The following is a 12,594-nucleotide window of genomic DNA, read 5'->3' on the forward strand; positions in this document are numbered from 1 at the left end:
TCTGGTCTCTGGCATTTTGATATAGCAGCCCAAATGGATTAAGACAAGTATTGTTGGGAGAGTCCCAGGAATATGATGGTTGATGGGTTACTACACTGGCCCGGGGCTGCAGAACCATACCTGTAGTCATGTGTGCCCACATTTTTACCACCATGAGCTGGTAGCCTGAGAGCATCATTTCATTAGTCTGGGCTAGAGGCCAGTATCTTTTGAGATAAATAGTAGCTATAGCATAGGCCGCATCAGATACATGCCAGGATGAAGGCAGTTGCCCAGAGACTCCAACCCTATCACCCTACAACATCACCTCTGATTTGGACTATCCCATGCCCTAAATATGAGGCCCTCTCCTACTTAAAAAAAAAAAGGAAAGGAAAGGAAAATAGAAACCATCAGAAGCTGCCCTTTCCCCTTCCTGGTCACTGGATCTTCCTATATTTGTTTGTACCCTTTGTTCCTTCTCTGTGCCACAGCAGAAGTTGTGTCCATCATCTCCTCCTGTCTAGCTGACTCCCAACACCTGGATTTTACAACCTACTGACACATTAAATATCCCCTCTCTCCCATGTCTTTAGCCCCTCCCCCTGGGCTAGTTCTTTTTTCTACCTGCATTTAACACATTCAAGTCTCCTTTGTCAAAAAAAATAAAATAAAATAAAGCCCCGCTTCCTTGCCTTCATGTGCCCATCTAGCTACCATCCCATTTCTCACATGTTCTGGAACCCTAACCTTAACACTAACCCTAACCCACTTTGAGAACCATGGCCCTATATCCTTATGGCTCAAACTGGGTCCCCAGACCAGTATCCCTGCCATCATCAGAGCTGGTTGGAAATGCAGAACCAGAGCTGCATCTTAACAAGGTCCCAGGTGACATATATGCACATTAAATTTTGAGAAGCCTCCTCCAAAGCTGTGTTTCTCAAAGTTTGGTCCAGACCACCTGCATCAGCATCAACATGAAGCATATTAATAATAAAGAGGCCTCCTGAGCTAAAACCTCCAGAGTTCAGAAAAGGGCATTTAACTTTCCTGGGACTCTTTCTGATCTTAACATTTAGAAACTTCTATTGTCAACATTGTCTCCACTTTCGCTGCCTGTTAGAATTTCCAGAGAGCTTATTCAAGCTGCACCCCAGAATGGTCAAATCAGACTCTTCTGGGGGGACGGTACCCAGGCATCAGCATTTTTAAAGTTCCCCAGGCCATTTCAATATGCATCTGAAGCTGAGAACAGCGTCACCTTCTCAACAGCAAACATTGGAGCACATACCGCAGGTTACCTTATACCAGAGGTTCTCAAAACTGGCTACAAATCAGAATCCCCTGGAAAACTTTTAAAATCATCCATACATAGACACAAAGTGGTTTATTTAAATCAGAACCTACAGTGTACCTGGGCATCCGTATTTTTTAAATTCCTCTAATCTACAGTCAACATTGAAAAGCACTGGTTTATACCATGTAGCCAAGCAGGAACAGAGGGGCCTTATAAGAGCTCTCAGAGTTTATGACCTCATCCCACCACCTTTGGGGCCGACTATGTCTGCTCATTATCCAACATTAAGTGCTTTCTTTGTGCCAAGCACAGTGCTAAGAGGTAGAAACCAAGATGAACATGGAGATGAAAAAGAAGCAGTTGCTGCTTTGCAAGAACTCTCAGTGTAGTAGAGAAGCTGGCTTCTAAACAAATAATTACAATACAAATGCCTTAAGTGCTGTAATGGTGGGATGAAGAATGTCAAGGGGACTCCAAGAAAGAGTAGTTTTGCTCCTTCCTGAGTGCATTAGTATTGCTGAATGTGGGGAGATGGTCACCCAGGTCCTCTTCTCAAAGGATTGTTCTTTACTAGCAGTGTTAGCATCCCATGGAAGCTTGTAAGAACACCCCAGACCTGCTGAGTCAGTCAAGTTTAACATGAACTGCAGGTGGTTCCTATGTACATTAAAGTTAGAGATGCGTGGATCTAATTAATGTCAATTAAGCGGCATCCATAAAGTCCACCGACCTAAAACAAAATCAAACAAAAATAAAGATGCTATCGCAATGACATGTGGAATCATCAAATTGTTCCTTAAGGTGATTGACTTCCTCTCTTAAAATGCAACACATTAAATAACTCTTCATCATACATTCTTAGCATGAATCTGTTTAGCAGAATGTTTAGCCTCAGCCATTCTCTTTCTGAAGATTTCTCTACTAGCAAAGTTATTAAGTAACAGGAGTTGGGACTAGATTGGAGTATCATTATCACTTGGGCCACAAGCACAGCTGAACTAAAGTACAGCCTCAGTTTCCACATTTGAAATAAAAGAAGGGAAAACTCACCTCATAGCAATGCAGTGAGGATTAAATGAAATGGGACTGGAAAGGGCCTGGTTTCAGGCTGGGTCCTCCATTACTTCCAGAACACTGAGTGACAGCTAGAGAGTGTCCAGGCCTCACCTCACAGCTCCCTCCTCCATAGCACGTCCAGTTCTTGTAGCTACTCCTCTCCTCCGATAGCATTCCCTCCCACCATGAGAGGTGGTTCTACTGGTCCCCTAGGCCATCTTCAGGAAGGTGCGTAATTCTGGTATCCGACCACAAGTCAGCTGAGCGAGTTTGGAAATTTTGGTGCCTGCCAATCTCCCACTTATCTGAGTACCAGAAAGACATTTCTTTATTGTTTATTTTCTTAGGAGAAAGCCTTGAAATGAGTGTTCCTTCAAAGAAAGCAGGTAACCTCCACCTTATAATAGAAGAACATCCAGATTTGTGCAGAGGACAAACAAATTCACTATGAGAGTCTTCTGAAAAGTCATTTCCTCAAGTGCTTTTAAGGGAAGGAATGAACACAGGCTTTAGTGTCTGTAGACTCAAGTTTAAGTCCAAGGTCAAATACTAACCGAGGGGCCCTGTCACAGCCACTGACCTCTTGGAACTTGAGTATTCTCCTCTGCAAGTTTTCTCCTCTGTTGTGCCTATAACAATACTTAGTTGTAAAGGTCCAATGAGGGGAAAAAGTGAGAGGACTTTATGTTACAATTAATTAGTCAGTATTATATAATTAAATATACGAAAATGTGCCTATTGTGTAAACTGGCTTACATGAGCTAGCCCAAGATTGTTTTTAATGGCCCTATTCTAACTTTTTAAAAAACGTGGGGTAAGTCCGTAAGGCACATATTATTGGGACAGAGTAGGACAATATGAATGTCAGCTGAAGTCTGTAGCAAGGAGCAAGTAGGGAATCCATTCATTAGGATCCTGGTTGCTCACCTGTCAGTTCTGACCACACCAGGTTTCATTAGCATTAATAAGTGAATAAAATTATATTTGAGTATCACAATGTTTAATTTTAAGGTAGTTTACAGTACTATGTCCTCCTACTTCCCATCTCACACTTCTCCCACCCACCCCTTGGGATGGGAGATGAGAAAGTCATAATGCGAGTCTCCTCTCTCTTCTGAGCACTCCCAGCCCTGTAATACCCTCTTCCCTGTGGGAGAGCCTCTCCGTTCAGTTTCTTGGCATGTAGGAGAGTCTTCCTCTTCCACCCTCTCTCTCTCCCACTGTGTCATCCAGGCCCCTGCCACATCCAGGAGGCAGAAGACTGTCAAGTGCTTTCTCTTCCTCCCACAGTCAGGGTGATTTCAAACGGTGAAAGAGAAAGCACTTCCCTCATCTTCCAATCTCAGGGTGGTTTCAAAGAGCTCCATGCGTTAAAGAGAAAGCAACTCAGAGCTGGGAAAGTACCTCTAGCCATAAGCAAACAGTCACAGCAGGCCAATGATAACTGGCTTTTTGTTCACCCTACATCTAATCTGTGAGCCTCAGGGGCCAATCTGGAGTTCTCTATCTTCACTCCTTTAAGTCCTTGAATTAATCATAAGCTGACTGAGAAATAATCATCTGTCTTCATTGGATTCCCTGGCGGATAGACTCTGAGATGGAGATTTGCAAGCAGGACTTTTACTGAGGAGTGCTCTCAGCATCAACACCTGCAGGGGAGTGAAGGCAGCCAGACTAGTGAAAGAGTTGAACTACAATGCAACAGAGGCCATGGTGGATCCCACCAGGAGCTCTGCAGCTGCTATGGCCCTTCAGAGTTGTCTGGTCTAAAGGCAAGGAGGTGGATGTGTACTGCCTCTCATCTGTGACCTTGAGCTCCTTGGTTGGCTGAGGGCAATTCCTGGAGAGCCCTCAACTGCCAATGCTTCCAGCCACTGGGGAATAAGTGTCTCCATCCTGAAGAAGGCATCTGGGTGGCCTTCCATGTGTCTACTACATCATCTAAAGTGGTATCTTGGCATTTTTTTTTTTTAATGTTCAAATTTTACATTTTTAAAAATGAAGATGTCATTGCAAATAAATGTGTATTTGCTTAAATCTGTTTTATCCAATTTTTTATATATGTATAATCAGAAAGAGCAAGCCATGGCTCCCCAAAGAAATTATTTTGTCAGTAAATGTCAAGTGGTAAAATATCAAATATAGTGTAAGTGTTCTAATTCAAATTAAAAACTAATGAAGAAGGGTTGGAAAAGTCAGTATTAAGATATCAATTCTCCTCAAACAGATCTATACATTCAATGCAATCTCTACCAAAATCTCAGAAGACTTTTTGTAGAAATTGACAAAGTGATTCTAAAATTTATATGAAAATGCAAATGACCTGGAATAGGTAAAATGACTTCAGAAAAAAATTAAGGCTGGAAAACCATCAGTGCCCAACTTCAAGATGTATTATAAAGTAACCAAGAGAGTGTGGTATAGACATCAAAATAGACAAATAGATGAATGAAACAGGAGTCTAGAAATAAAACCACACCTATACAGAAAACTGAGTTTTTACAAAGGTGCTAAGGCAATTCTATGGAGAAGAGATCAGCTTTTCAACAATGGTGCTAGGAAAAATAAATATCTGTATGCAAAAAAAAAAAAAAAAAGAACTTTGATCAATTCCTCACACTATGTAAAAAAATTTAACAAAATTAATTATAGACTTAAATGTAAAACTTAAAATTATAAAACTTCCAAATAAGACATAAGAAAAATTTTTTGTAACCTCGAGTTAGGTAAATTTTACTTACAGATGATATTAAAAGTGACATTCATACAAGAAGAACAAGTTGATAAATTGTGTTTAATTAAAATTTTAAACATCCACTATTCAAAAGACACTATTAGGAGAATGAAAAGACAAACCATAGACTGGGAGAAAGTATTCGCAAATCTTATGTCTGATAATTTATACCCAGTATACATAAAGAACTGCCAAAACTCCATAATACAAAAACAATCTCCCATAAAATGGGGAAAAGATACTTTACCAAAGAAAATAAGTGCATGGCAAGTCAGCACACAAAAATATGCTCAAGATCATCAGTCATTAAGTGAGTAAAAATTAAAATACAATGAGATACCTTGACATATCTGTTAGAAAGACTAAAACTGAAAAATTGACCATAACCATTGCTAGCGAGGGTGTGGAGCAACTGAAATTCTCACACGTTGTTGGTGGGAATGTAAAATGGTACAAGATTTTTGGAAAACAATTTAGCAGTTTCTTAAAAAGTTAAACATGCATCTACCATATGATCTAGACATTCCACTCCCAGGTATATACCCAAGAAAAGTGAAAGCACATATCTACGCAAAGACTTGTACACCCATGTTCATAACAGCTTTATTTGTAATAGCCCCAAACCGGAAACAACTCAAAGTGCATCAAAGTGCCTGTATAAACAAATGGTGGCATATCCATACAATGACTACTACTCATCAATAAAAATGAATGAACTACTAATGCATACAAAAACATGGATCAATCTCAAAATAATTATGAAATAGAAAAATAGAGAACATACTGTATATACATAGAGAACATACCGTATATATATTCTGAACGAAATAGAGAACATACTGTATATACATTCCACTTATATACAATTCTAGAAAATGCCAACTAATCTATAGTGTCAGAAAGCAGTTCAGTGATTGCCTGGAGAGAGGGCGACAGGAAGGATTACAAAGGGGCACGAGAAAACTTGGAGGTGAGTGACATGTTCACTATCTTGATTGTTGTGATAACTTCAGTTTCACGAGGCCAGGAAAGGAAGCACCAGGGGAACGTTCCTTGTGATACTGATAGAACTTCCCAGTAAAACCTCTATGACTAGAAAGTTTTTTTAATGTATGGGGTAAAGAAAAATCCTTTATTAGCATTTCAGTTTCCTTAATATTCGTTGATCTATTCTAATTTTCTATTTCTTATTTTTCCAATGGTGACATTTATATTTTTCAGGTTTCATCCAGATTTCAAACACAGTAAGTCCTCACTTAATGTCATCCTTCGGTTCTTGGAAACTGACTTTAAGCAAAACGAATATGATGAAACCAATTTTACCTTAGGCTAACTGATATAAATAAGAGTTAAATTCCTACGGCATATTTCCAGTCATAAAAACATTACCAAACTTCTAAATAAAGACCCAAATCCTTCTAATATTAAACATTGAAATAAATGTGAGCTATATATACATTTAAGAAAGACTAATAAACACAAGTCAGATCATTATTCTCCAACCTGCTTTTCCCAGTTCAGGGTCACGGTGGCCGGAGCCTCTCCTGGCAGCTCAGGGCACCAAGAGGGACCCACTCTGGATAGTGCACCCTTCCATCGCAGGGCCACTGAGACTCACACCCACACTCATTCAGGCTGGGACAATTTAGACATGCCAGTTGACCTCATGTGCACATCTTTGGAATGTGGGAGGAGACCAGTCCTTGGAGAAAACTCATGCAGACAGAAAAAATGTGCGAACTCCACACAGACAGTGTGCCCTTCCGGGAAGCGATTTTTCTTTCTTGTCAACGTTATAATGAAATAGTGTTAGACCAAACGATGTTATTCAGGGACTTGTTGTATATATTTTATAATATCTATTAGCTTTATGGCTTTCTTTCACATTTGTATTATTCATTAAATTGGAATTAATCTTTGCATATGGTGTGAGATAAGAATCTAAAGTATGTTTCTCCTTTAATGAGCTTACTTTCCAAAACCATCTACTTAACCATCCATTCCTTTCCCAATGGTTAATATAATAGCTTTGTCACATATAAGTTTTCCCCATATATATAGAAAGAATTTTATATTTATCTTTATCTTTTTCTAATTCAAATGTTTACAAAACAATGATTTTTTCACTATATATATTTAATAGTCCCAACAACTCTGCAAAGTATTGTCTCTCTCAGATGAGCAGACAGAAGCTTAAAAGATTATATTTAGCCTAAAGCTCACATAATACTGAGTAACATACTAGAACTTCGACACTAAATTAATTACTCTTTTCCCAGTTCCCCTAACTGCTTGTTTAAGCAGCTGGTTTCTTGTACCTAACTTCATCCATTCATTTGAATATCTATTGAACACCTACTATGTTCCAGACACTAGTCTAGATTCTAGGGCTGCAACAGCAAACAAGCCAGATACAAATCTCTGCCCTCTGGGAGCTAACATGGCAGAGGCCAGGGCAGCTCTGAACACAGAGATGGTAACTAAGAAACACCACACTGGGTAAGCACGGCTGTTCTAGTGCCTCCTTGGCTCCCATCCCTCCAAGGAGTTCAGGACTTCAGTTTGTAGAGTCAAAGGAGGTCCCATGGAATTTTCCGACTCTTATTAGTGAAGAGGTGACACCGAATCCCCAAGTCAGATGAGACACAATGGAGTCACCCAGACTATACCTCTACCTTTGGACAATTTCAAAAAGTCCCTTATGCCTGCCAGAGAGAGTTCAGTCCTTTTCTTGCTACCTGAATTAGGTTAAGAACCAACAATCTGGTTAAGAACACTCACTGTCTAACCCAGTTCCTCCCCTACGAACCTCATTAAGCCTAGTATTGCAGAACGTAGCAGGCGGAAATAAAGAGCAGCCACTTTCCACCATCACAAAAGCCCCTAACACAGAGGTTTCTTCTCATTGTAAAACACTTTAACATTCAAGACTAGAAATGAGGTCAAATTGATGTAATTCATCAAACTTCATAGTGCTAGATCAGTTTAGGATTACTAAAATTTGATTACAAGATTGAATGACTTACAGGATCCCCTTGTCTATCACCCTGCCTCTAGGGAATTAAAATTAATTCCTGAAGAATACATGGCAATATCCAATTTCCCCCCCCCCTTTTTTTTGTATGTTATATGTAGCATATACTGTACTTTTTAAAAATAAATAAATTTATTTATTTATTTAGATTAGTTTCAAGTATACGGTACAGTGGTTAGGCCATTTCCCTTCTTTTCAATCAACAGTAATCGGATTTTTAGCTGGGCCCATGTGCACCCTGAATAAAGATAGTATATCCCAACTTTCCATGTGACTATGATTTCTGGCCAAAAGAATGTGGGCAGTTTCTCAATCATTCCTTTCTACCTTCCCATGGCTGGCTACAAGGGGACCTAAAGGGGATACTTCAGACTAGGGAATAAGCGAACATCCTATGGATGACACAACCAGAAATGAAGGGCATAAACCCCTTTTGGCTTTGTGGAGCAAACCTCAGTACTAGCTGGGAGTTAAAAACAATAGATAAATCATCTTCTGTCTGGTTTAAGTCGCTGTTACCTAGGTCACATGCAACCAAGCCTGTATCCTCATTGATGTTCCCCAAGGTCCAGCCACCCTCCCTGTGCTTCCTAACATCCACCTTCAGACATTTCTACTGCAGTTTAAATAATTTTTCTCCTTGTTCTCTATTGAAAGGAGTTGTTATCCACTTCCTACCAACAATTAGTTCCAAATAAAGGCTATAGCTTATATTAAAGTAACTTTCTGTCAAATCCTAGGCTTGGGCAGCCATAATGCTCTCAAATTTTAAGAATTGAGTTGCCAGACCACTAAGAATTTTGTAAATTTTTATTATTTTCTATTAAAAATGTTTTATCTTGAAATTGGCTAATTTTTAAAGTAAAAACTAACCATATATTTGTTTTACACATTTATACACTTGAGAAATAAATAAATGTTCTAAGTAGCATAAAAAAGCATCATCATATACATATAAATCTTCAAGCTGAATGTATAAATACAGGACCCAATGAGGATTTGATTCCCAAGGCTTCCATTGCTAAAAACAGGTTGGAAGCAACCAAGATGCACCATTAGTAATATAAGCTCTATTTTGGCTAGAATGCAATCACAGAAGCAACAGAAGATACAATTAAATTGAGAAAATACCTCGACTTAAGACTTGACTGGTTATGTTTTCTGAAGTGCGGCATTAAACAATGATACAACTTTGGCACAATACAGATAAAAACAGTTTCCTTTAAAACCTAAGTACAAAGAAAACCACTCTTCTCCCTACCTGAAGTCATATCTCCTTCCAAATAAAATCTCACCCATAAAAAGCCCAGCCCCTTGGCACAGTTGTTCTTCCAGTTATACATCAATAAAAGAGCTTAAAGTTTTATGAATGGCTCTGAAAAAAATTTCTCGTTTGCCACTTCCGGGGCAAGTTGTTGAGAAATGGCTGTAGAAGTCTTGATGAAGTTGCAAGGGTAAACATACCACGGGCTTTGTCTCCAGGAAACCTGGGTCTTCACCTGGCTCCACCATCAACTTGGTATATAATTCTAGGCATGTGGCTGAACCTCACTGAGCCTCAATTTTGTAATACAGAGATAATAATAGCTGCCCTGTTCACTTTCCTGCTGTGAGTCTCTAATTAGGTGATAGACATGCTAATCTTTTGAAAATACAAAAGGGCTTCTCAGGTATCATGTATATTAATTCAAATGAAAATTTGGAGCCTATTCCAAGTTGGACACAGAAAAGGGGCTGGTTTTAGAACAAGGTATTCCAAAGAGGTAAAAAAAACACTGTGTTAAATCTTAGCACCAGCTTCTTAACAGGTGATGGCTCTTTATAAACAGATACGTATAACATAATTAATACCTTCTATCTTTGTGAACAAAAGAGATTTTACTCCAAAGCAATCATACCTGGCAACTGGCCACCATTCTGATATTCAGCACATATGATACTCTGTTTGCTACTCTGCCGGTGATCAAACATGCCATTCTTAGGGGAAATGCTCTTAATAACTAAGAAAAAATAGGTAGAAACCACTGAAAGCCTCGGGTTCCCAACTCTTTCATCCTGTAGCCTTACAACAACGTTCCTTGTACCTATATCACATGGATATTCATGGATCATAGAAACTGAAAAGGAGTTTACAAATCCCAGCCCCGTTAAAGTGCTAAATAAACATTTGTCCAACCAAAAAAAAAATGAGCAATGGAAAAATAAGAAAGCCAATGATGTGTGCTTTAGGGACAGAGTGAGTTAAGGAGCAGGACAGAATGTCAAAAAAGTAACCGGTATTTTTCAAATCTGCCTATCGAACCCCAAAAGCAAGGATCTCAGCATCATCCCGGACCTCCTCTCCCCTCTCTGGGTAAACAAAGTCACAGGTCTGCCATCCTGACCTGAGTCAGTTCCCAGCAGGAAGACCACCCACTATGACTCAAGTCAGGCCAGGCAGCTGACAGCCCTCCAGGCAGAGCCACCTTAGATCCAGTGTTCTTTGTCAGGCAAAGCACAGGCTTATCCAGCCATTTAGAAACCAGCCCAGTGAGCGCAGAAGCCCAGGCATTCGGCTGTCTGCACACAGAGCTGGCGTTAGAGATCTTCTAGGACAGCAGCAGGAACAGCAGGAGCAGCAGGAACAGCAGTGCGTAGTCCCCTCTGGCAAGAAGTCCCAGTTGTCATAGGAGGCAAGGTCCTGGGCCCAGCAAATAGGCTCTTGCCTGTCCTCCAGGTTCAAGGCCAATAGGGGTCCTTCCAGGTGGGTCCTCAGCAGTAACTTTCCTCCATGTGCTTGGAAGGCAGGGCAGGTGGCCTTGCTGGCACCCTCAGGGAAGCTCTAGGGTTGGGCTGAAAGGAATCAGGTGAGAGGGGTGTTCACTAGCTTGCTTAGCAAACTCATCAGCCCCTAGTGAGGGTTTGCCCTGTTCACCTCACAACCAAGCTGTCTTTCATACCTACCGAACTCTTTTCCTTGCTTCTCTTCCGGAACAAATGGAAAAGATCCTGAGTGCTTCTTTCTTTCCCTCCCCCACCAAGCCACAGATTTACTTTGAGAAACACCACACTGGACTCCTCTCTGGGTTCCTAGTTCTACACTCCTCAGTGCTGGCCTGGCATTTACATACTTAGCACCATACTCACCCGCAACACACACACACACGAACGCAACCACGCACACACAAGCACACACACACAATTGTGGGGAGAACTACTAATGAGTCCTCTTTGCCTTGATCAAGAGAGACTAGAATGGCAGGAAGGGAACAAGACAGAGTCAAGAGATCTTGATTCTGGTCTTAGCTACACTAACTTGCTAAGCTCTTAAAACTCTCAGTCTCCTTGTCAGCGAAGAGGTGAGCAGTGTCCAGGTCAGCAGAGAGAATACCAAAGGTGTTCCACGTGTCTAGGGATGTCATGGCTTCCTAGTGTTTATTATTTGGGTTCATATGGTTTCCTGTTCCTCCGAGGGTGAAGGAAAGGATGACTTGTTTTCTCAAAGAGATAGTGTAAAACAAGTTATAGTGTTCTCAACGGTTACAAAGTTCTGAAGGGGAAAATAAGAAGAGAATATCTTATTGGATATTTTGTCATAAGAATAGCAATCCTCCCTGGGAGAGTCCAATCTACATGGCTGTTCTGAGGATCAATAAAGTTAATACATGTGGGAGCACTCAGAAGGGTATATAGATTTGAATACAAATGCAAAGAATTAAAATTATTGTTATAGCAGAAAATTATATGAGGTTACAGTCATATAGTATAGTCTCCCTTGTTAGGTTTTCAGGAACCGAGTCACTTAATTAGATGGGCAGTTTCAGAATCCCACAAGTCCTATGATCACTGAGCTTGTGGTCACAATGATGCTGCTGAACAGGAGACAGAGCAGCTGGGGTATAGCCTGGCCCTCAGGGTTGGCAGACGGTTAATCACAGGGAACCTCAGCACAGGTGCAGCTGCTTGATAATTGATACCCAGATCAAGGTGAGGGGATTTATCTGAGCGAGTGGAACCTCCATGCTCAAGAAAGAGCTCAGGTTTTATAGTAAACCAATCTGTTTCAGTCCTCGCTCTGCCATCACCAGCTGGGGGACCTGGAAAGAGTTACCTAAAATCCCTGATCCTCAGTTTTCTCAGCTGTACACAAGGTCAACAACACCAGCGCAATGGTGTTGATAATAAAAGTAAATGAGATAATGAATGGAAGACACTGAATGCAGGATGAGCACATGCTACGTGCTCAGTGCGTGGTAGCAGCATTATCTAGGACCTTGGTCAGGGCAAGATGCAGGGGCCAGTGGGAGGCTGGTCTCCTTCCTCAGCAAGTGTTTAGGCTCCAAGGTATGTGACGGTATGTGATGGATTCCTCTTTTTGATGTGCCCACTGCCTTGTACCATGTGATATCGGCCTCCCTCAAATCTGAAATAATAGGACTCCAGCATGGAGCAATAGGACGCCGATGCAAGATGACCCCTTTGTCTGATTAAATACCACACACATGAGCATTC

General features: G+C 40.7%; 1 protein-coding gene across 1 annotated transcript in view; it reads right to left on the reverse strand.

Moving 5' to 3' along the window:
* Positions 1-8,982: 8,982 nt before the first annotated feature.
* The window catches only part of LIPG (lipase G, endothelial type), a 22,138-nt gene continuing 18,526 nt past the window's right edge, over positions 8,983-12,594 (reverse strand). Inside the window, exon 10 of the mRNA XM_006919907.3 lies at positions 8,983-10,935. Within this exon, the coding sequence (XP_006919969.1) occupies positions 10,914-10,935 (22 nt within the window). The 3' untranslated portion in view covers positions 8,983-10,913. The remainder of the gene's footprint in view (positions 10,936-12,594) is intronic.

The sequence above is a fragment of the Pteropus alecto genome, unplaced genomic scaffold, assembly GCF_000325575.1.
Source record: "Pteropus alecto unplaced genomic scaffold, ASM32557v1 scaffold146, whole genome shotgun sequence".
NCBI lineage: Eukaryota > Metazoa > Chordata > Mammalia > Chiroptera > Pteropodidae > Pteropus > Pteropus alecto.